Here is a 25,878-nt window from a genome sequence, read left to right as displayed (position 1 = left end):
CAACAATTGCCACTGGCAATTCTTAATGTTACTTTAAATATTTAAGAAACTTATAAACAATTCATTCAAATTGATTCACCAGAGAGGACACCAGGAAGACCATGCCTCTCAGCTCCTGTTACAGGAAACTGGAGAAGACCAGTGAGTCCCTATAAACAACATAGGTGAGCAGAAAAACATCAATATAACAAAATCATATAAAAAACTTCGAATAAATAGCATTAATGACAATAAATGGAAGCAGGAATAGATATAGTGGTGGAAATGCAGAATACCAAAATTGCACAGGCAGAAGACGCTACGTATAATAAGTGTCACTTCCTTATATTAAGTTAAACTGTTAATACATATAATTTAAAATGTCTTACTCAACCCTACAAAACCATATTTTAAGATGGTACCATAACCTACACTAAAGAAGTTTGTTAGATTTGTCTAGTCATTGGAACACTAACTGAATTATCTACAACCATGTCTAGTTTCATGTTAGAAATGTCCTATTATTAATGTGAGGAAATGTATTGGAAATTTTATGTCAACTAGAGATATAACCAAATTACAGAAGATAAGTAGATACTTACATCATCTTATGAACCAGTTTTGTAAGATTGAGTTAGACCTAAACTTAATTTCAAAGAATATGTAATTCACAAGAGATGTTGGCAAGGATAAGCACCATACTAAAATTAAAATGGCTCTTCTCCGAAACCTCAGATTGGAGCCAAGGACGCGAGAAAGAATGAACTTAGAGAGTAGACTGAAGCCAAACAAGTAATGTTTGGTCCTAAACTTCCCATGCTTTATATTCGAGATTAACACAATCAAGTGTACGATTGTTTTCAGTGAGATAACAAGGTGAAACCACAAGATTCACAACAGATCGCTGAAGCAGCTTGTGTGATTTGACTAATGGTTCAACATGTTGTTGCCAATGAAGATAATTCGAGTCATCAAGCTTTTAGCAATGGAGGTTGGAAATGATCACGAAGCGGAAGCCATAGGAACAGAGGAAGACGTCGTGAATGCAAAACCACGAAGAATTACGAGAGTGAAAACACAAGAGTCACGAGAGAAAATCACATGAGACGCAAGAGCAAAATCACAAAAGAAGGCAACAAAGACAAACCCTAGAGTTGAAGAAGATGGATCCTCGAAAAAACATGTCTAGATATCATCTTAGAGGAAAACGAACAAGAGGAACAAATTGAAACTCTTATTATTTCATGACACTTGTTAATAATAGCTAATGTCTTACAGACTAATATATAAGCACCGCTAACATCATAGCTATTGTTAATAATAGCTAAACAGATGTAAAAGCTAACATCTGTGCAAACTAACTATATTTAATTATACTAAAACTAATAAAATAATAACCACAAATATCTTATTTGCTCAATTACAATAATTATGAAGAATAGGGAGAGATACCGTGTTAGGAACCAAGAATTAAAAAGAGAAGAAAAGAAAGGTTTTTAATGAATAGAAAGAAAAGAACAAGTAACTAACTTGCAAATCAAGTAACTAACTCATGACTATTCTAATTCTAACTAACTCCTCCTCTATGTGTAACCTAACCATACACTCTTCCAAAAAACAACCTTGTCCTCAAGGTTGGAACGGTGGAACCTTGTCTCCGTGGCTCATCTTCAACACCATGATCTTTATCTACGGTTCCTGGAAGTATTTTTTGATATTGTCTATCTTAGGGAGGGAACCCATTGGCTACTGCATGCAAATTCAGGTCTGGACGCTTAGGTGGTGGTGGGAATGAGTGGGGGTTTTGTATAAAAGTCTTTGTACCCAGTAAGTTGAAATTCCAAGATTCTTATGTCATTGATGTTCTACCCACCTTCATTATAAAATCTTGATCCCACAATGATTTCTTATGCATATGAAGTAAATCTGAATTTGGGAAAAAATGATGCTTGGTTGCATCTCCACCTTCAACTTTCTTACTGGTTAGCTCTATAATTGGACTATCAAGAAAAAGATCATTATAGCACATAGTCTTCACTTCCTTTATTGATGCATCCCCTTCTGCCCTTATCATTTCAGTTTCTCTTGTAAATCTCACTTCATTGTTGGTTTTTTCTTCGCTGCAGAGGGTGTGATTCTTCATATCTGGACCTTCTCCCACATCTTGGGTCTTCTTCTCTTCACCATTAACAGATTTCTCTCCTCCCTCCGACATTCTGTCCCTTTTCTTGATGTCCCGAAGCAATTCTTTAATTTCTTTCAAGTCTAGAAGGCTACTTGGTGTCCGTTCTAACAGATTTCTCTCCTCCCTTAGACATTTTGTCTCCTTTCTTGATGTCCTGCAGCATTTCTTTTATCTCTTTCAGGTCCAACATGCCTTCCTTCAACCCCAGAATTTCCGCTCTCATTTACGAATTCCATCTCCCCTGTTCGCTGATAAACTTCTCTACTCCCTCCATTCTCTGTTCCATCTTTTCTTCCTCACTCTCTGTTTTTCAGATCCGGCAAAGTATTATGAAGAGAAGAAAAGAAGGGTTTTTATTGAATAGACAGAAAAGAACAAGAAATAGGAGAGCACTCTCTCCTTCAAGGGCTTTCCCTTCACAAAGAGCTAAAGCTCAATCTACAAAAATATTACACACTGCCCCTCCCCCCTCCTTCTTTCTTATTTATATGTAACTAGCAAATCAAATAACAAACTCGTGACTATTCTAATTCTAACTAACTCCTCTATGTGTAACCTAACAATCCGTAACAAACACTTGGAATTAGTTATTTTCATGTATTTGTTGGGAAATCAATTCTAAATTCCAAATGCTAATTCAAGTGAGTATAAATTTAATAGGTGCATTCGAGGAGGTACTGGAGTGTATCTTGAAGAACTCCACTACAAGTACGAGAGGTTAGATAAGATCATTAAAGCCCGTACTCTCGTTCATAAATGGACACACATTTTTGGGAAAGATTAAACATGAAATAATTGACATACCTCTAAGACTTCATTAATTACACCTTTACTGTCAGAAGCTACAGTTGTCTGGTGTTTTTCCATCCTTGAAACTGCTTGATCATCATATGTAAATGCAACAATACCCTACACAAAATAGACTACCAATGATTTAAAGTAAATAACTAAATCTTACAAGTCAAACATTGATTAAATCAAACCAAGAAACACCTTGCGTGCAGCTTTGCTGAATTGAGAAGCTGCATCACTAATAGCATACACTGTGTTGCTTAAAAGACTAGTGGTGCCTTGAGCCATGCCCATGATAAGTGCAGTAGGGCTCTGTAAATTGATCCAATAGTGCTAAAATAGTTATGCAAGGATATCATAAGTAAATAAAAAGGGGCAGCATATAGGACATTTACCCTCACAATGCTCTTTGCAGGCACAGACAAGAAATCTCTAATGCCAAGGCCCATGCTCCTTGCAAAGCCCAGGGGATTACCAATGACACCAGCCGAACCAAACAACTTCAAATTTAGGAAACAGTGGAAAGTTGTGTTATACAGATATGAAACTGGACTGCTTAATGCAATACATTAAGACATAATAGTAAGTAATAATTTTAAAAAAATTAGCTCATTATGTTTCATTGGAACCTTACAATTCAATTATAAGAAAATTAATCATTCCAATAGGAGCTAAAATATTTTCAACTAAAAAGTTTCAATCCCAATTTAAATTTGTCAATATATGAGATACATTAATAGAAAGAATGAACATGTTACAAAAGTTAACAGATAATTGACAAGATTTTAATGATTTTGGGAATTCATGCATAATTAGCATTTCTAATCTGAATAATGAAGATACATGACTTTGAAATATAAATCATTTTTATACCTTGTAAGTCTCATGAAGTAGTTGGCGGTTGTAATGCCTAATTAGAATCTCCTGAATGGATTCCAAACTAGCCATATGATGTGAAATGATTAAATCCTTTAAATAAATATGTGCTCCCTCAACATCAGCAAGAGCCATAAGACCTCTCTGTAATTATTAAAAATAAGCTGTTAAAGAATAACCACTTTATGTGTTAATCACCCCCCCTCATGCCCAGGACTAAATATTTGGTACAAGAAGTTTCCAGAACTAGACATTTCTTGGTGGCCAGAGGAAAGCATTGCCCAAATCTAATAAGAACTACTTTGGTCATATATTCTTAACTAGGCCTCAACTCTCATTGGTACTTTAACAGTGCAATATTACTTCAAAAAGAAAAATAGAATACTACTTACATGGATGAGAAATTCCTTGGGTGTCAGGATCCTATTTCGAAGCATCCATGGGGCACTGGAAAAACTGCATTTGTACAATTTATGTCATTTTCTCAGAAATAGTACACGTAGAAACTGAATACTGCAGTTGGAAAAAACCTAAAATGAGCAAGTGACCTTAAAGTCAACTTGATTGGTGATAATTCAAGCATTTCAATATAAATTTTCTTCTGGGTTCTGGCCAACAGATAGATCTCCTGCCATGGGGCTCCAATTGGAACAATGGAAGGCAAAGATGCAATCCTTTTATGCTTTCCATTGAACATCGGAGCAATTCTTGGAGGACATTGGTCAGCACTTAATCTGAATTTCTCACTAGTTTGAACAAATGAGGATGAATTCTCTAGAGATGCTCCATCATAGTGATCTGAAGATGGCATGATTCCATATTGCAGCACTGAACAGACATTTGTGAAAAATTCAAACAAGCTCAATATGACTTCTTGTTCAATCTCAAGACGGAAATCTTCTATTCTGCAAAAATTAAGCATAATATGTAAGAATTGACTTCAAAGTACATAATCAACAAAAAATCAAAGCAGTAACAGTAAACTGTAAACATGCAACAAAGTTAGAAAATAGAAACCTCAATTTTACGTATTCATATGAAATAAATGAAATGTCTTTTTTCCTCCACTTTGATATTTCTAGGCATAACACAGGAACAGAAGAGCTGCTCATTTGACTCAAATTTTTTGTTCTTGTAACATCATCCCTAGACTTCAAATTATCAACTTGGCCAGATCTGTATCCACCATCGAAGGATAGCAATACTGGATATGGAGTAAAGCGCAATTGGTTGTCAATTTGTAAGAATGATATCATCAAGGAAAGACATTGCCTATCCAAACTTTGCAGTAGATTCATTTGAACATCCTTAATGTAGGCAAAAAGCACTTCCTACATAAATAAAAGTATAATTAACAGAGATAGTGGAATAGCAGAGATCCTGAAAAGAAAGTTGTCAGTTCAGTTACCTGTGAGTATGAATCAATCAGTGAAATCCCAATACATGGAACAAAAATTGATATTTTCTCCTTGTATTCTGATGCCCCTACTACATTTTGATCATACAACCTTTTCTCTGTAGCATGCACAACACTTGACTTCTTCACGTCATTAAAGATGTGGTAATTTGAATCAAGAACACTAAGGACCTGAAAATATATGCATAAATAACCATGAGGTCAAGAAATGTATTTTTTAAGGTCGGATAAGATGAAATCTAACTACATTCTAGTCACCTTTGTTGCTCCCTCTGCGTGTACTGATAAATAGAAAGTCCTCTCGGGCTTCTGAAATCAATATTTGCATATGCTAACATTAGAAAATCAAATTTATGGAACCTAGACATCAGTGCAAGAATTTTGTATCTGTAAAATTGGTAGAATTCAAATGTGTATTTAGACCAACTACAATATCATTCTTATCAACAAAATAGCTTTGATCAGCTTGTTAAATCAACTTTCAAAACCTCTCCTATAATTATTGAAAACAGGTGTCCTTACGAACAACTCTTTGTGTTGTTTTTTCATTGATAAGAGATGCTGCAAAGTAGGAGAAAAAGACAAAATACTGGTGTTTTAACATGGGCATTGCACCTATTTTAATAGAAATAAAATAAAGATGGGTTATAACTAATTTCCTAGTTACCATAATTATGTAAATTTTAGAATTGCGTAATTACCAAGACTAAAAATATCTAACAATATAAAAAATTCTAAATGTAGAATTTTTCACTATGTAAATCACAAGGAATGAGTGCATTACATATTAAGAGCTGATAAGCACAAAGAGAAAAAAAAAATGATACCATGAAGAGAGAATGAACCAATGAGTACTATTACTTAGTACCAATTAGCATAATTAGAAAATACGATATTAAAATTTTTGGATGATATCTCATAATATAGGATTATATATTAAAAATATTCTCTATTCTTGTGAATTGTGTGTTTAATCACACATGTAAATCTTTTATTTACAGTCATTCAAAGTATAATAAAGGTAAATCTAATAATGGCTAATGATGGAGAGTATTAAAGGAAAAGAAAGAATAGGATAAATCCCTTGTGCATATTAAACACATAGGATTATGTTTATATAGGAAAAGAAACATATGGGTTAAGCCCATTACATAAATATGAAATATCTAACAATATCTATAATATCTAACACTCCCCCTCAAGTTGGTGCATATAGATCATATGTACTCACTTGTTACAAATGTAATCAATCCTAGGTCCTCGTAAGGGTTTAGTAAAAATATCTGTTAATTGATTATTTAAATTAACAAACCCACTCTTGATATCTCCCAATATAATATTTTCTCGAATGAAATGACAATCAATCTCAACATGTTTGGTCCTTTCGTGAAAAATTAGATTTGAGCTAATACGAAGAGCAGCCTGATTATCACAAAGAAGTGTCATTTAAGTGACCTCTCCAAATTTCAATTCTTTAAGTAACTGTTTAAGCCAAATAAGCTCGCTGAGGCCATAACTCTATATTCTGCTTCTGCACTAGATCTCGCCACAACACTTTGTTTCTTCCTCTTCCAAGAGATCAAATTATCACCAATGGAGACACAATAACCGGAAGTTGATCTTCTATCAGATGGAGATCCAACCCAATTAGCATTTGAATAACAAACGACTTTAGTATGGTTATTATGACCATATAACAAACCTTTTCCAGGAGTGTCTTTAATGTACTTCAGTATACGAATGACTGCATTCCAATGATCTTCACATGGAAAATTAAGAAATTGATTCACTACACTGACTGCAAAGGAAATCTCAGGACAAGTAACAGTGAGATAGTTCAATTTTCCAACTAATCTCCTGTACTTCTCAGGATCTGAAAGAGTCTCCCCCTGATTGGGTAGAAGCTTGACATTGGGATCCATGGGAGTATCAACAGATATCGAATTCATTAACCCAATTTCCTCCAAAATATCCAATGCATATTTTCTTTGAAAGATAACAATACCAGTATTGGATTGTGCTACCTAAATCCCGAAGAAATATCTGAGTTTGCCAAGATCTTTGGTCCGAAAGTGTTGACAAAGGTGTTCTTTTATTTGTGAGATGCCATGGTGATCACTGCCTTTAAGAACAATGTCTTTAACATATACTACAAGATAGATACATGCAGCACTTCAGTGACGATAAAAAACTTAATGATCTGCTTCACTGCGAGTCATACCAAACTATTGAAGAACATTGCTAAATTTTCGAAACAAGCACTAGGAGACTACTTCAGGCCATATAAGGATTTACGAAGACTACATACCAATCTAGAAGACTCCTCCTGAGAAACAAAACCGGGAGGTTACTCCATATAAATTTCTTCTTGCAAATCCCCATTAAGAAAGACATTTTTGACACCCAGTTGATAAAGAGGTCATTGTCGAAAAGCAACCATAGCTATGAATAAGAAAACAAAAGCCATTTTTGCTACTGGAGAAAAAGTATCACCATAGTCTAAACCAAAAATTTGGTATAACCCTTAGCCTCATGACGAGCTTTGAGACGATCAATAGTATCATCAGGACCAACAGATTTCCTAGATGGTAAAGGAACAAGTTTCCAAGTTCCATTATTCTGAAGCACATTCATTTCATCAAGCATGGTATGATGCCAACCAGGATGAGCTAAGGCATCACTTAGAAATTTTGGAATGGAGACAGAAGAAATAGACAAAAGGCAGGTATAAAAGTGTTGAGATAGTCTATGGTAACTCAACAAATCAATATAATGGGGAAAGGGATTACGGGTAGAATGTATACCTTTACAGATAGCAATAGGAAGATTAGGGTTCAACTGTTGGAAGTGGAGGGGGATGAGGTGTTGGCACTAGAAGAGTCATCTGATGGACGATAAGACGTTTGACGACGACTATACACCTGAAGAGTTGGTGGCGGTGGTGAATCTTTAGGTGCACTAGGCACAACAAGAAGAATATTAACTTAATTAGATGAAGGCATACAACGAGATGGGCAGGACTAAAAGTAAAGGGAAGATTCATTGAAGGTGACATCTGCTGAAATAAAATAACGGTTTAGAGAAGGTGAGAAACATTTATATCCTTTTTGTGATCTAGTGAACCCTAAAAAGACACATTTGTGTGACGTAGGAGATAATTTATCAAGACTAGGACTAAAATTTGAACAAAGCGTGTGGACCCAAAAACTTTAGAAGGTAAAGACTAGAGAGAGTCGTGTGGAAATAAAATAGAATGAGGAATTTTGTCATCTAAAATTGAAGATGACATGCGATTAATGAGATAACATGCACTAAGAACAACATCACCCCAAAAACGCTGAGGAACATCACCATGGATTAAAATAGTACGAGTTGTTTCAACATGTCTATTCTTGCACTCAGCTACCCCATTTTGTTGAGGTTTATAAGCACTTGAAGTTTGATGAAGAATATCATGAGAAGACATAAATTTTTTAAAAGAACGAGAAAGATACCCACGTCCATTATCACTACGCAAAATTTGAATGAAAATTCCAAATTGATTTTTAATTTCATTGTAAAATATTTGAAATATAGAAAACAACTCAGAACGGTTTTTCATTTATAAAAGTAACAAAATACTGAAATCCTAAATTAGACTTAATACGACTTGGTCCCCAAATGTCAAAGTGAACTAGGCACGTTGTGAGACACTACTAGGAAAGAACTACGAATGTGCTTCCCTAACTTACATGACTCACACGATAAACTAGACACATTAGACAAACTTGGAACAAGTTGCTGCATCTTGGCAAGACTAGGATGACCCAACCGAGCATGAATGAGAGATGGAGAATCCATAACCCTGCCAACATGTACAAAGATCTGTAGTTGATAAAGTACATGAGACTCACATCCAGTGCCAATCATCCGTCCCAAACTCCGGTCCTGTAAAGAAACAAAATCTTTGGTAAAAGAAATAACACAATAAAGGGAACGAGTGAGACGATTAATGGATAATAAGTTAAATGGAGACCCAAGGACATAAAGAACATTATCAATAGATAAAGAAGGAAAGAGATTAATAATACCCTATATCCACTGGCCATGGTAACCGAAAGTAAATATTCCGTAGTAGATAGGGAAGAGAAAAAAGATTGATTACCAGTAATGTGATTTGTGGCACCTGAATCTAGAACCCACGGGCCAAGGGAAGTACAGCGAGTGAGGCCAACAAAAGATGTAACTGAATGTGCAACAAAAGTCGTGGAACTAGGGTTCTTACGATCCTCGTACCATTTAAGAAATTCATTGAAAATAGCAGGCTGGCTTGGGGTATCAATTGAAGTATGGTCCACTGTAGAAGGTTGCACAGGAGCAAGCACAACAGATTTAGGAGGACGACCATGTAAGGCATAACATATGTCAATTTTGTGCCCAAGTGAACATCAATTTTCAACCAACGGGAAACCTCATTTTCAGCAACATTGGGATGGGTAAGATGATCAACATAACCTAGACTCTTAAGCCATAATTTAATATCTGAGGTCCAAGATTCATAATTTGTTCTATCCAATTTGTCAATGGAGAGATGAACATTGACATAATTAGTATAAATAGACGGATCCGACATAATGGGAAGAAGCCATAGTGGCAGCAACAGTGGAAGAAGCCACAGTGGCAACGGAAGCGGAAGAAGCCATAGAGGATAAGGACAAATTCAGTCACCAGTCAATTGGCGGCAGCAGTTCTAGCTAGGGTCCGGCATCGGTTCCCACAAGGGTTCGATGGCAAATCCGGCGAGGCGGTGGTTGGAAAATTCCAATGAACAGTGGGTTCACCAATAAAAATTGAACCTTAACCCTATGTTCTAGATACCATATTAAAGGAAAAGGAAAAAACTACCCCTTCTACACCTAAAATATTTTCAATATTAATGAGCATGTAACATGTTAAAATCATTCAACATAAAGGAAATAAAACACTCTTACTATTTAGATATTAAAAGAGATCATCACCAAAGATTTGTAACATGCACTGAATAAATGATGCACAAAAAGAACATATTGTCAAAAGAAAAAACGACTTAGAAAATGTTAAATGGTTTACCTCAGAGGTTGATGGTAGGTAGACAGGCATATATTGTTTAACATCATCAAGGTCGTATGATCCCAAAACACGCTCTCCAGGTACCTTCAATTGTGGTTATCATTTTTAGGGTCAAGTAATTTGAAGTTTCTTTTTTGTGAAAAAAAAATTACCTCCACAATAAGTCGACGAGGATAGCAGGGTTCATCCCAAGTGTACTGGCAAGAAGTGTAGGAGTGAATGACTGTGTCAAACATTTCACACCTCTGTTGATATATTCGCAATCTCTAAAAAGTACCAAAATAACAAAAAGATTTCAATTGACACCAAAATAAGATTTTTTTTTGGTGCATATCTTTAGTAAGTGCACAAATACAACCAATACATTCATACTATTTCCTCCATTAATGCAATGTAAAGTGTTCTAAATTATGCAGAATGACTTCTGAAATTGTTTGTAAATTAAAAAAAATACATTTAATGTGTAATAATAATCTGATAGTGACATTTGTATTAATTCGTGAATTTTTTTTCTAAAATTAACCATTTATTTTATATTTCAAGAAGCATATTTCATTGAAATGATCAATTATTTCTACTAAACATGCCTCAATGAACTGATATAGAATAATAAATTTCTTAGGTTGAAAATCACAATACAAAAACATTTTGTATTTATTGAAATAATAATTTAGACGAAACAAAATATTATCTATTTATGCATCATTAACACAATAAAATAATGCTCCTTGGGAGTGTCACTTGGGTGACAATCAAGCATGCCCAATTAAGCAAAGATGTGAAAGGCATACTTTCGCTAAGAAACGACAATGTCAAGTGATGATTAGGCAACACCTCTATCGAAGAAACACCTAAGCAAACTGAAACCCTTAGTTTGTAGTTGTTGTGATTGTTATAGGTAAAATTAGTTTTTGTTTCCTACGTATTTCAAGTTGGTTTCAGAGCTCCTGATCTTGGGAGTTAAGTTTTTGGTGCCCGCAAACAACAAACAAGAACATGTTATCGTTGCTACCATTGAGGTAGAGGTCAGGCCAAAGAGGTGACCCCAATGTTGGCAATCACACTATAGACGAAGATGTGTCATTGACATGTGAGTAGTGGAGGATGTCTAGGAATAAAAGGTGTTGTTGCAACCTGAGCAACAAGTTAGGCTAAAAGTACATGTGGAACATCTAGAGAAATATCTTTAACAGTGAAAAAAGAGAGAATATTTTAATAGAAAGAAACATCAATATAGGGATCAAATACAATTGAAGTTGTGGAGCGAAACATTTGTAGTCCTTATTGCTACAAGAGTAACCAAGAAAAATACATATTAGGGATTTTTGCACATGAAGCATGATGAAGAATATTGTGAGCTTAGAAAAACACTAAAATTGGGAGGACAAATCTTCTTTTGCATTGTAAAATTTTAATTGATGAGTCAATTGTTTTATACGAGTATATTTACCTAAATGAAAAACATACACTAAAAGGACTTTGAAGCAAGCACAATCAAGGATCCAAGGTCCAAAAAATGAGGCATTGGATATGAAGGCTTGAGGATTATCAGACCATACCACTATAATTACTAGTCAGGAAACTCCATATATTTAGTGTTATCGATAGGTTGTGTTCCTTTTTCTTACATGAGATTTGGTTTGGTCCCCCATGTTTTGTATTCCTCTCTTTTCTCTTTTCTGTTATGTTTCATGTAATGACAAATGATTGGTGGATTTTAAGGTGTCAAACTAGCTCAGATGACAAAATTAATAGTGATGCTTAGCATAAGTTATTTTTTAAAACAAAGATAGGAGTGTTGAGTTGGGCCCATACTGATGGCTACTCCCTAGCTTCAATTTGACAGTCTTCTTCAACGTGTCCCCAATTCTTATAGTAGTTGCAATGAAAACTACCTTAACAACCACCATGTCCTCCAAGATAGGATGATTGTCAGACAAGGGCACTAGAATCCGAAAATATGTGGAGTTTCTTGGATTATGTCACAATTAGGAGCAATGTGTCTTGATAAAATCTAATTTTGAACTATAGCAAGGTTAGTTGTGAAATGTCTCTTTATCAAGGTGGAATATTTTGCAATAAGGTGTGAAGTTTATCGAGATACATTCGCATGTCCATGTTTTCAAATTTAATGCTTGTTTAGCTAGTGATGACATTATAGAAATGAACATCATTAGAATATGTCGAATTCGTGCCACTCATCACTGAAGTTTTTTGTTTTTTCTTGTAATTTTATTCTTTATTATAGGTGTATCTTGCTATTAATAATACTAGGATTATGTATTTAAAAACAATCCCATAATTATAGGGATTTGTTTCCTTAGATTATCTCTCTATATTTCCTAAAATAACCAACAGGCTCACGTATTTATAGGTCCAATTGCCTCATTATTGAAATACAAAAGAAATATATTATTCTTAATAAATGAGAGAGAATATAGTTTATCGGCCTTTGTCCATGCATCAACAAGAGTATTAAAAGCCTAGAACTATGTTTGGAGGTTGGGAGCAACACAAAAAAAAAAGAATATTACATAGAGAGGCATTAGTCCACTTCCAACATTCATGATTTTGGTGGTCAAGCGGGCATCGCAGCCTTGTCCTTAAAACCACAATTGAACAGAAGCAGCAGCCCAAGTGGTGTAGCTGGCTTTTCCAGTGATTTTTCATAAAAAATAAGAGGAACACTGGTGAACATCAAAACAAAGACAACAAAAGTGGGGAGTAGCCATTAAACACACCAAAACAAACACAAATAGCCAAGGGAAACCACATTGAACCTAACAGCAACCAAACAGCCACAAAACAAATTCGTTAGAGAAAGGTGCATGTTGGAAAAGAAGCAGTGAACCAATATATTGGGTGTGTGAATTACATGTATCAGTTAGTAGCCGTGTGTAAGGCGATTTGGGAATAAAATTGGTCACTGGAGGGTGAAAGTTTTGGTTGTGTGGCTTATCAGCAGTAAGTCACACCGAAGAAGGGAAAAAAATCCAAGGATTTGATACCATAGAGAGGATTGCTTGTAATTGTGTGATCTATACACAAATAAGTACTCTTATTTAGAATGAAGAAGAAATACAATAATAATGAACAAAATCAATACCTAATAATGGGAAAGATTTGTAAGATATTTCCCTATTAAACTAAATCATATCTCCCTATGTTATGTAATCACATCATATATCTAACATAATCAAGTCATATCTCTAACACAAACAAAAAGAGATTGATGTAGCATTTGGTCATACTACATGGTTAATGTGGTTTGGACACGTATGGAGAAGAGTAGATTGCATGGCTTTTTTAAACTGGACTAAATGGCATTGTGTGATCCATGTAACTAACCAAGAATGACTTTAGAGGAAGTTGAATAGAGAGACCACTTAGTCAATAATATTCCTAAAGCAGTGATTTTTAACAAAACCAAATGGCCCGTGTGATATATGTACCTCATGTCACCTGGTAGGTTAACACTATGCTGTTATATTAAGATAGACGCATTCAGATGAAAATCTAGAGAAGACTCAACAAACTCAACAGCATGCATATAAAAAGGGCAAACACCCTGATCTTATTATAAAAATGGTAATCCTTTAGTAATCATATAAAACAGTTCAACTATTTGAGAATTCCAACTACAGCAGTAATGCAACTTAAAAATTAGAGACAGACCTCTTTTGAGAAATTATCAATTCTGTATGGCATATACCCAGTGTCATCATCTGACAAAAGAATCAAGTTGGTCCCTGAGTTTCCCTTGATGTTTCCAACTATTTTTTCATCTCCCATGGATATGTCAGCATTCTGCACTTCAACCCGTATCATGTTTGATGTTCCATAAACAAAGTTCCTCATTTTCAGTTGTGTATCACCCAGATGATCTGGTAAAAAGCTTCCAGACCACTGCCATCCAGATTCAGCATAACAAATTGAAACAAGCAGTTCCCTGTGTCACATGTTAGAAGTTGAAGAATGAAATAAATAGAAGACAAAGTAAAAGTGTGCCAGTCTTATAAAGTGCTTTAGGCCTAAGTAAAGATTCAAAACCAGCTTATAAAATTTGTTTCACTTATATACTGTATTTTGACACTCTGTAGTATGTGGGGCTTCAGTTTTTCCCATTACACTCTCTCACTTCCAGCACTATTGGGCTGTATAACATGATGAGTGATCCTTTTAATGAATCTAAGATAAGTTATGATACCATCTTATGAAGTGGTTTAAACCTAACTCAATCCTGCAAAAATCAGTCTATAAGGTGAGGATTGCCCTCACTTATTTATTGTATTTTGAAACTACCTGTAGTCGTCAGTGTGGGACTTCGGTTTTTCACAAATACCCTCTCTTACATCCAGCACTACTGAGCTTGGTATGTGTATAACATCTTGAAAAGAACCTTCTTTTCTAGTGGAAACAAACAACTACACTTGTCCTAAATAAAGACACAATACAAACTATCCAATATACATACCTGGTTGTATCTGTCCAGTGAAGATGATCATGTTTTCCTATTCCTAAATAAAACATAACATCAGTGCCTTTCTGCTTGTAAGATATTTCCTTGCTACATGCGTTGCTGATTACATATCTGCACATTTAGATAACAACGATTACAAGAAAAGACACTAATATAAACAATTATGTATATTGTCTACAACTAAAGGTATTCACAACACGGCAACATAATGGTTTTCAACTACAACACAGATCCTAGCATGAACATCCTTTTTGAAATAAAGGGTGAATAATGCTGGTCAATACGATTTTTCTATACTAGTTTAAAAAAATCAAGAGTAAGATCAGACTCTTGAGCATTTCATCAAAGAGGCTTTACTGCCATGTCTAGGAACCAACCACATTCAAAGCCTGCACCGTCAATGGTAGGTCCACTAACGGATTTCATCAATAACAATATAAATGAAGATCAATATGTACCTAGGCTGGAAAGTGATTGCATTTGTCCTCCCAGCATATTGTTCAGCAACTGAGCTAGATGTCATAGCTAGAATGAATGCAGAATTTGAAGTCAACTGAGGAACAAGGATAGTGCTTGAACCACTTGGTGGTAGCAGAGAAAATGGATTTGACCAGAAGGAATGAGGCAACTGTTGCTTAACATCTTCAGCAAAACATCTACTGACTTTAACAAAAGCATCGCTTGCAGAGGATTCAGGGCTTGGAGAATAAATGCAGGGCCGAACCTTTTCATGATCATGATTACCAGAACCTGAATCCTTCCAAGTGGACTGGATCCTTGAGCTCAGTGTACTCTTCAATCTTCCCGAAGAAGGATTTCGAAATATAGAATCAAATTTTCTTTGATGCCTTCCCAAATCCTTATGGTAATTGCCAATAGAATTTGCACTACCATCCTCTCTGCAAGAAATGGTATTATTCTTCATATAACTCCTTGGATTATGAGGTAATTCCGCAGATAATTCATGGTTGGATGTAAGCAAAGAAAGACCATCCTTTTTATAAGATAACATTTCCTTTCTACCCCTGTCACAATATGAAGGGATGACAAATCCCCTTTCATTCGTTTCACCAGTGGGTTCCATGACACACAGGGGAAATCCCATACAGTTATATAAAATAAAGGGAACGAAAAAGATGAGTTCCCTACAACCAGAATATGCATCCATCACTTTCTCTACAGTAACATATACTGGACCTACAAGGGCAAGAAAATACTTTTAAGCGTGAACTAACAAAACTAATACCAGACAAAAATTTACAGATAAATCAATTACCATCCGAATTATTTGGTTCAAATTTAAGGGTTTCAGAAAATGTAAACTTGGTTTCAGTGAGCTTTGCCATTGTGCAGAAAGTTTCTAAACGAGGAAATTTAAAATTAGAACATTTAAATCCATCAATGCAGATCTCCAGTCCAAGGTCATGAGAAGGATCAATATGATATACAGAAGTTCCCACCTACAAAAAAGATATGTTAAGTCTTTTAGACTGTTGCACCCCTGTAATGAAGATGAAATACACAGACACAAAGAAATTAAATGAACAAATAAAATGAAAACAACAATCACAAACCTCTGAAACTCTCACAGTATAGTCTACACCACCACTCTCACTTATCAACAAAATATCCTTAGGCAGGTAATTGTTAATTATTAGTGGAGCACTTAAGATCAAATGATGAATATAGTGCTTCTTTACATCATCGTCAGGGAACTTAGTTTTCAGCCAGCCAGATGAAGTCAAGCTAATATTCTTGAAAGATAGACAGCACCGAAATGGTAGACTACTTGGATGAGATGGATAGCAGATGAAAGACTTAAAATTTCCAACTTTGCTGTTAACTGAAAGAAGATTGGAGAGATTATGAGCTTCACTCCACAAGTAAGAGTTCCCCATTGGTCGCCACCTTACACAGCCAGCTTCAGCCAAATGAAGTGGAAGTGGAAACTGCTGCCCAGGTTGTATTGGACCTAATATCTGAAGTAATGAAATGATACATCATAAAGTAACATTATATAAATATAACAAACCACTAACTGTGGAAATTGTTAAATAGCAGGAGAAAATTGTGTACCGTTGGTGATACACCAAATGGAATATCAAACCGCAGCTCAAGAGCTGTTGAGGTTGCATTTAGAAGTACAACCTGTATAATAAAAAGCTAATTAATAAGGATGGCAAAATGGATGAATCCTCGTAAACAGAAAAATTAGGCTCTAGAGAAAACGTTTAACCAATTAGTACATACAGTGGAGTATATTCGTATTAATTTGCTATGGCGCAACACCGAAACATCAAATACTACCGGAACAACGAAAGTAGGGGCTGTATTCAGACTACTATCCTCGGCAGTTTCATTATATGACTCGGAAAAATTAACCTCAAAGCATGTTAATCCCACTAAATCCATTGAAATTGGATCAGATGACCTTGAAGTTCCTTCAAGCTGTACAGTAATATAATGATGAGCAAATCCATTTGACCTTTGCTCATTTAAACTATCAGAAGAATGAGAAGGCCTGAAACGAGAAAGTTTCTTTTCTGTATTTTCATCCATGTATATCGGAATTGAAGAACCTGGTTGCACATATTTTGCATGAGTCTCATTAGAACCACGAACCCCATCAGCATTGCCAAGCCCATGATATACATGATATAAAAGAGGCACTGAAGTTAAGTTTTGCAAAACATAAGGAGCACCACATTTTCTAGCAGACATATATTCTGCACATGGTGAATGCAAAAGTTTGTTGCCTTTATGTTCATCCAATCTGACTAGACCTGGAGCATCAAAGAACATCTCTGTAGCACGTGAAAGACACTGCAAAAAGAAACACTCAAAGGCTAAATTTGCACCTTTTTTTATTGACAAATACAAGATATTAAAAACTACCAGACAAAACAATAATTGAAGATTATCAAGATTGCTATCTTACTTTTTCACTCTAGACCAAAAAACCATGCAAGCCAAAAGTCTAAATTAAATATGAAAATCAAAATTCCCATAAACAGCATATAATAAACAGTAGAATGTAGACTATCCTTTCAAGTCAAAATTGATCAGTCATTCAAAGGAATCAAATTAGTTGGAGTAAACAAGAATAGAAACATGACCAACCAGAACTGGAATCTTCACTATAAATTTGATATGCTAAGAAAATATATTTATATTTGTGGACAGAATTACATATTATAACTACAGGGCAAATGGATGGACTGATACTTCAAATTAGTTTTCCACTATCATAGAAAAAATAATAATAATTACATTGTAAGGCTATTAAAATGATCAGTCACCAAAAACAAAGAACCTGAACTACTTATTTCCTTAGTTTCCCCTAAACTGACTGGAAAGAAATGATTTAGAAAGACAAAATAACAGGTTTCTACAAAAACTGATAAAAAGGGACAATTTTATATACCTCAACTAAGGATTCTGTGATATTAATATTCAGCTGAGTTGTAGATTTGAGAACGATATTTGTCAAAACAGACCTGTTCGGCAGAACACTCATTTCTTGTTCCCTGACCAAAGTCAACAAAAACTGCCAAGGCTCAATAAAAGGCTCCCATGACACCTTCAATTTAGCAGAACACAACCACAAGCAAATAGTTAATGCAAAATAATTTAAACAATAACGAAGGTATGTATCAAGAGAGAATTTTTATTCAATACACCTTTTCTATGTTATTGTAGTTTACTTGAAGGTCCCCATTCACAGAACATTCCATCTGCTTTCCACTTGCAATTATATGAAAAAAGATGTTTCTGACAAGAACTTCAAGCTCAGGCCCATTATAGCTCCACTACAAGGAACACAAAACACTTAATAAGGTTTTTTGCCCAACATCAACTGTATTTGGATCCATGGTCCAATTTCAGTAAGTATAAGTCAGCGAATGTTAAAAAACTGTTTGAATATATAGGAACTAAAATTTTAGACTCTAAACCCTAAACCAAAATACGAATCAAACAATTAGTATTTAATGAACCAAATGTGAGTAAAATGAAATACAAAGTAGCATAAGGTGATATCAACATACCCTTCCATCAGTTATAAGAATAGAAACCTTCCTCATGCGAAATTTGAAAGTAATGCCACTAATTGAATTTTGAGAAGATCCTGATTCCAGAACATCAAATTTTACCGCACCCCATGAATGAATTGCAGGATGTGAAATATTGGCATTATCACATATAATCTCCACATTGAGTTTGCTGCTGTTTGGATGATTCTTACAGAGTACAGCGACCACATCAACCTCAATTACATCAAGAAGTGGCCAAGATGTATGCCTTCCATTCTCAACTATAATTATTACACTGCTTAGTTTATCAATTTTGGACTTCAGTTGAATACCTATGCTTCTTATGACTAATTCAAAAACATTCATGTTTAAAGAAACAGTAAGAAGCTTTGCATCTTTTGCTTCAGAATATACACTTGAAGGTTTCACATTGAGACCTTCAGCATGCTGTAATTCCACACAAGCTTCTTCGCCAACCCAAACAGGGATGTGAAATGTAATACACACTTTTTCTGACTTAATTATTAAGACATCATTCTTAATCTCTTGTGAGGTAAAAGGTACTGAGGTGCTTTCAGAAGCATTCACAGTCAAACTACTTGTTATTGCTTGCCCTGGAATTTTTTCAAAATTTGCATGAAAATCATTAAGGAATTTAACAACCTCGGTCCACTCAGGCAAATGAAGCCAAAAATCAGCAGAAGAAAGACAAAGGCCCAGTTCATTTTTCCCATCACTAGATTGAGAAAAAGAAATACCAAGTACGGACATGGCAGAGGAGGTTTGGTTGCATTTTGCTAAAACAGAATCATGTGGAGAGTAAAACACTAAGGTAGAGAAACGCAAGTCTAAGTATGCCAAGGAATCATTCAATATGCATGCAGAACAAGTGAACCCCAAGTCACACTTGGCTATTAACACCATAAAATCTTCTTTTCTGTGATAGAAGCTTATAAATAAAGATTGTGTGCAACATTTAACTTCTGTTGATATAGTTGAGGCCATCATGATTGGAGAAATAGTTTGAGTTGCCCCCATGCTTCTCTTTGAATGAAGGAATTGCAGAACATCTGATTTAAAATATTTGGATTGATCATCAATTGAGGAAAACTCATCAACAACATCACGTATTGCCATACATCCAGCAAAAAAATGGTCATCTGTTAATGAAGGAAAGTTCCTTTATTACAATTTCATGATCTAACAAATATAGTAGTGAAGTAAATGAATAAGAAAGTAGGAGGGAACGCAAAATAAGTAGAAAAAAAATACCTTCTGCAACAACATGACAACTGCTGATGCTTGTCATGAAACATATTGATGAAGTGCTTTTCAAGTCAGATTTGCTTTCATAAGGAATTCTAACCCAAACATCAGCATTTATGGGTGCAATTAAAGCACTTGTTAGAAATTCTGTATTCCGCTCAATTGTTCCTAAGCCAGGCAAATCATTCTTGTAAAGAAGGAATAATACAATCAAGTCTCGTCCAAACACATTTAAACAATCATTTCTTTTGGCAAGCTTATGAATAGGAACTGAACATTCAGGAGGAATGCTTTTTAAAACATCATCAACACCAGAACTCTCAGTGAAACTACAATAAAGCTGTGGCATTTCAATCTTTATAAACTGATGGTCATTACTTTCCACTGGAAAAATTATATTAGAGTCCAAGATTTCAAATTTATACATAATCTTCATTTCACTTTCAACATCTATATCACTGTGCTCCCAGAGGAATACTGTTCACAAGAAGCACCATTCCAATCAGATAATGAGAAGTAACCAATAATAATGGAGAGATATTCAGAAGGTAACATGCAGTAGACATGCTGGATGCCAATGGTTATTTCCAAATCAGAAGTTGAAGAGATATTCTGTCCTTTCCTGATTCGTATATTTAAAATAGGAGACAAATTGGGTGAAGAGGGACCCCATAGATAATCTTGAAAATTTAGTGGGCCCCAAGATGATGTAAGAACCAATCCTTCACAAGAAGACACTATATCCATACTGTCTTCACAAAATAATAAAGAAGACTTACATGTAGGCACATTGATTGTCCCAATAATGCATGATGAGTCATGAAAATGTGTTCTTATTCCAGATAGGTGTAATTCAGTATGGAAAATATCACAGTTGCTCACAATCTCCGGTTCATGAGCAGATCCAAAATCAGATTTGGATTTTGAGGGAAAGACTTGGAACATTTTGGACCCTACCCTCATATTTATGTTGGAATTTTCTACTTTTCTGTCCCTCGCGGTAAAACAATTTCTCCAGTCACCACTGCCATGTATAAGTGCGCTCTCTAGATTACCAAGAGAACCAGAATTGTGAATTGTTACAAAAGGAAAGGAATCCATTGGAATGCAAGCAGAATCAGTGGAACCAGAATTAAAATAATTTGAGAAGCCAAACTTCTGTAACCCTAAACCCGCAAATTTTTTTGAAAAGTCAACAGTATTTCTGCCACAGGATTTCTCAAAACTGCTAGTATAGGCAGACAACCTATGAAAGAATCCAATGAGCAGTCCAGTAATAAGAGGGTAGCAGTGGATATCAGTATTACTTAAGTACATAAAAGTCCTATGACTAACCACATCAGTTCTGGAAGATTTATAATGCATAATAAAACAAGAATCAGCAAGCAAAGCCATATCAGAATGTTGATCAAATTCAATATTTGGTCCAGGAACACAGTCTTCTCCAACTGTAGAACCAGGCGATAATAAATTCCCAGATAAAAGCACATGGCTGTCTTCTTTCATTTTGTTAGCACCGATAACTACAGACTTCGTACTGACAAAAAACTCTTCAAATTCTGTAGAAACATACCTGCAAACAGTAAAGCAAAATGTGAAGATTTGAATTTTGAAAATATCTATAATTTGCTTCGTCGGGGCTATAATGGTTAAGACAAATTTCCAAATGCATTCAGATATCATAGATATACATAAACCAATCTAAAGCAACAAGAAAACAGAACACTGTCGTGACACTCAAACATTCTTAGAGCTGATTTACAAATCCAAGTATTAGGAGTTCAACTCTGCTTTCAGAGAGGACGAATTCATCCACCAGGCAATGCACCCGTCATTTGGAATCCTTTGCATGCTCTCTTCATTACTTTTTGCACAAAAAGGTATCAAAAGTTTCACAACAAAAAACACGAATATCCCGATATAAATAGTGAAGGTGAACAGTTTAAATTGATGATGGATGCTGTGTTACTCATTACCACAGTCAAAATGAAAAGTCTAGCTAGATATTGACAAAGTTCTAATCAAATGTAATTCACATAAAACAAGCACAAAAATGACATACAAGAATGGCCCCTCCATAGAGATTAAATAACAAAGTAAAAGTTTCAACAATCACAATTTAATATAAAAGTATGGAGAAAATGGCAGTCAAATGCATTATATTGAACGTACCTTACGACCAAATTTTGTAAGGAAACCATGAGCTCTGAGTGGCTATCTCCATCATATTCAAGGTGAACTTCCAAATCAACCAAATCAATTTTTGAAACAATAGATATGCCAAAAGTAGAATATGCTGGCACAACTGAAACAATATTGGGAGGATGTGAGGAGTTTAAGACTCCAAATTCACCCATTAAATGCAATGTGGCCATATGGTTCATCAATTCTATGAATGCACCATATATTGAAGGAGAGAAGTGTGCTTTAAGTGATTCAATAGATACATAAACCTGAAATTAGGAAGTATAAGGTATCCAGAGATGGGGAAAGAACACAGAAAAAGAACAGAAAATTACTGCATGGGAGACAAGATTGTATTAAGTACATGTTCAAGTTATTTTACTCCATATCACAAAAAGTAATCACCTCTAATTGCTTCAAAATGGTCTCCTCTGGGATCAAGCAAAATGCCAAGAAGAACGAAACACTAAATTTCTCAAGAATAGAAATTCTTTTTGACTGGTCAGAATTTATCGCGGTGATCTGAAGTATTTAGAAGCAATTCAATAGTTACCAAAATAAAAAACGATGGATAACAAATGTAAAAAAAAAAAAAAAACCGCAAGAACATGTAGACTAACAGCCTTACCATAAAATCATCTAGTGTAACATCAAAAAACTGATATAGATCTTGAAGTTGGATGCCCATACAAAGCCCAAATGTGGATAATGAATTTAAAAATTTCTTCACAGAATAGGGTTGCTCCTCAACTTTTGAAGAAAAATATTCAAGACCATTTGTGGACTTAAAACATATAGATCTTGAATTCATTACCTGCTCAAAAACATCATCAATAAGAAGCATAAAATGAAAAATAATTATGAACCGAAGTGCAAGTAAAAAATTACTGATGATAAAACTTTCAGAGTTAGTATGGTGAAAAAAAAACAATTGTTGTTAGATTTCAACTTAAAATTAATTAACATTAACAGAAGTTGTCCAATAGATCTTCTATCCAAATGGAAAAAGGAACTAACTTCCATGTATCATTATGTTCAAGTGTATGTATTTCAACATTCGTGACTTGTTGCCATTCAATATGATCAAACGCCTCTTTCACATTTTTAAGAAGGAGACAAACTGATGGCAGAGCCTCCAGCCACACACAACCACATGATAAGGAGGATGAAGACCTAGAGGTTGTTTATTGATTTAATTGCAAATATGGGTCTAATTGGGCTTTTGTTTATTTTTGTAGACCCAATCAAGAGGACAACTCTAGGATGAAGGAATGTACAAACATATCCAAGAAGATATGAGCCATCCAAGAAGTGACGCAGTGGGATACATGAGCCAAGAAGATATGAGTCATCCAAGAAGTGAAGAAGATCAAGGCTGCGGAGAGTTGTAGTGACTTGTTGTCTCCAGACCAAGAAATTATCTGAATCAAGCTTCAGGGGTATGGGTGTATGAAAAATGTGAGGAAGAAGAGTCTCGGGTTTTGAAGAAAAATTTTAAGAATTGTTTGCAGTGGTTGATGATGAAGCCATAGCTTGCTCTTGATACCATAAAAGATTGGAGAGAGAAAGGAAAGATTGAAGGAGAGAAAGAGAGAGACGATAGAAAAATGTATTATTCAGTATATCACTGTGTTACAAATAACAGAAAAGAGTGGGTATTTATAATACCCAATACTGCATAAGATGCAGGTAAAACATATTTAACTGCTATAACTAACATGCTGCCTCAAGAGTTCATTTGGGACAAGTAGTCGAATGGTGTCTTGGGTTGATCTATAGAGAGTTTGGCATATTGTGTTACATGTTTCATTTCATAATTTTTCTTTTTTTCTTATCTCATGGCATAGTTTGAGAGCTCTTATATTTTAATCCCTTTCTATCTTGATTTATTATTACTTTGGATAAAGAAAAGAAGAGGATTACAGAGCCTACCAAGAATGTCTAGGGAAATAATGACAACTGAATCAGAACTTAAACAAAATTTTAATAAGAATAAGAATATGCAACTATGAATTAATGAAATATAAGAACTGGGATGAAAACAAAGAAAACAGTGGCAAAAAGAAGATCAGCCTTTAGACATTCCATATTTATTCTCTGCAGACTACATTTGCTCAGATATCTCGCAGTTGACATTTTTGTTTGAATATACACTCTCAACATAACTGATCCCTTCAATAGCTAACAGCAGGCCATTAATACTCAACCAAATTGTTGAAACTCAGTGCAAATTTTTGTTTCAATATACACTATCAACATAAATGATCCCTTCAGTAGCTAACAGCAGGCCAGTGATACTGAACTACAGATGAAATAAGTTTTTTTTTTTTGCAATTCTATGATTGCTAGTGATATGAAGTATTTAGAAGTGAACTTTAAGCGAAAATCAACCTTAAAAAATCGGCTTCGAAGATAAGGATTGCACCCACTTATATACTATGAAATATCCTTATCTCTAGTCAATGTCGGATCTCAAACACACACCCCTCACGCCAAGACCTATCAACTCGTGCGTAGGACTATATATTTATGGGTGGTCCGATGACGACCCGATAGCGGGTGGCCTAATAAGCCCTACAGACTCTTGCTAGGATAGGCTCTAAATGATTGTGAAACCATATTAAGAAGTGAACTTTAAACCTAACTACATCTTACAAAACCAACTTATAAGGTGAAGTTTGCACCCAATTATATTATGAAATATCAATATCTTTAGTCGATGTGGCATCTCTAACAAAATATACCATCTATCCTCCAAAACTATTATATGATAAATAGAAAAACAAAGGTCATATTTAAGAAATATCAATGAAATCATTTCATTCCAACAAAATTGCCTGACAACATAAACAACAAAATACACTGAATCACTATTTCATGATAAAATGTATTACAAAACCAAGAAAAGTGCCTCAAAGTTGAAGAACATCCATTGCTTACCATAACCAAAAAAAATGTTCAAAAATGCAGAGTAGTTTAACCATAGGGATGTAAAATTTACAAGGTTTAGATAATAAATAAACCATTAGTCCAATTATTATGTTAAAAACATATTATAAAATAATCCTATCCATCAATGACAAAAAAGAAAAAACCAAAATGCTTCCATTAAAAATATAGTTTTTTTCTTTACTACTTGTTAACAAAAATTTCCTCTCTATAAGTTCTCTCCTCATATAACTATTTTTGGATGAAAATGCAACAAGCCATTACTCCTATAACACCATTTTTTGTCCGATATCTTGACGTGTTGTTCTAACGAACATTATGGAGGGTTTACAGAGAAATGGAAGAGTTATGTGATAGAATCCCCTTGTATTGTATGTATGTTAGTAGACCAAACCTGAAATATAATATATCATACATCACATTACATAGGGATCAATTTTGTCAAAATCGCGAGTAAACTCACAAACTTGCTCGAACCCACAAGTATAGAGGAGGGGTCGAGCTAACATAGATGCCAAATTGAAAAAGTTGGCGAGATTGCAATATTGCTATCCAAATCGAGGGATCATGCGCCAAATCGATCCTTCCCATCTCGAGAAGCTAGGTTTGACGATTGTGAACACCAATTTGT

The 25,878-nt window shown here is 34.8% G+C and overlaps 2 protein-coding genes across 3 annotated transcripts in view; one reads left to right on the top strand and one right to left on the bottom strand.

Annotated features, from left to right (window-relative positions):
• The window catches only part of LOC137813030 (intermembrane lipid transfer protein VPS13-like), a 30,836-nt gene extending 6,991 nt beyond the window's left edge, over window positions 1–23,845 (top strand). Inside the window, exon 6 of one of the 2 annotated variants that reach the window (XM_068615307.1) lies at window positions 23,537–23,845. In XM_068615307.1, the coding sequence (XP_068471408.1) occupies window positions 23,537–23,560 (24 nt within the window). In that variant the 3' untranslated portion in view covers window positions 23,561–23,845. Of the gene's footprint in view, window positions 1–2,824; window positions 2,883–23,536 lie in introns of those variants that run through there. The other variant, XM_068615306.1, reaches the window with a different exon arrangement.
• LOC137813029 (intermembrane lipid transfer protein VPS13-like) overlaps window positions 1–25,878 on the bottom strand; it is a 51,301-nt gene that overhangs the window by 1,233 nt on the left and 24,190 nt on the right. Inside the window, 27 exon segments of the mRNA XM_068615304.1 lie at window positions 80–149; window positions 2,969–3,073; window positions 3,158–3,268; window positions 3,352–3,456; window positions 3,830–3,976; window positions 4,225–4,288; window positions 4,381–4,737; window positions 4,850–5,163; window positions 5,241–5,420; window positions 5,508–5,558; window positions 10,338–10,421; window positions 10,490–10,603; window positions 14,013–14,286; window positions 14,812–14,928; window positions 15,276–16,014; window positions 16,094–16,277; window positions 16,392–16,796; window positions 16,894–16,965; window positions 17,068–17,640; window positions 18,242–18,397; window positions 18,498–18,626; window positions 18,864–20,008; window positions 20,121–20,582; window positions 20,585–21,687; window positions 22,287–22,567; window positions 22,704–22,820; window positions 22,927–23,112. Coding sequence (XP_068471405.1) covers window positions 80–149; window positions 2,969–3,073; window positions 3,158–3,268; window positions 3,352–3,456; window positions 3,830–3,976; window positions 4,225–4,288; window positions 4,381–4,737; window positions 4,850–5,163; window positions 5,241–5,420; window positions 5,508–5,558; window positions 10,338–10,421; window positions 10,490–10,603; window positions 14,013–14,286; window positions 14,812–14,928; window positions 15,276–16,014; window positions 16,094–16,277; window positions 16,392–16,796; window positions 16,894–16,965; window positions 17,068–17,640; window positions 18,242–18,397; window positions 18,498–18,626; window positions 18,864–20,008; window positions 20,121–20,582; window positions 20,585–21,687; window positions 22,287–22,567; window positions 22,704–22,820; window positions 22,927–23,112 — 7,645 coding nt within the window.

The sequence above is a fragment of the Phaseolus vulgaris genome, chromosome 2, assembly GCF_000499845.2.
Source record: "Phaseolus vulgaris cultivar G19833 chromosome 2, P. vulgaris v2.0, whole genome shotgun sequence".
Classification (NCBI taxonomy): domain Eukaryota; kingdom Viridiplantae; phylum Streptophyta; class Magnoliopsida; order Fabales; family Fabaceae; genus Phaseolus; species Phaseolus vulgaris.
Note: the sequence above shows the minus strand (reverse complement) of the source record. Positions and strands in the feature narration are given on the sequence as shown.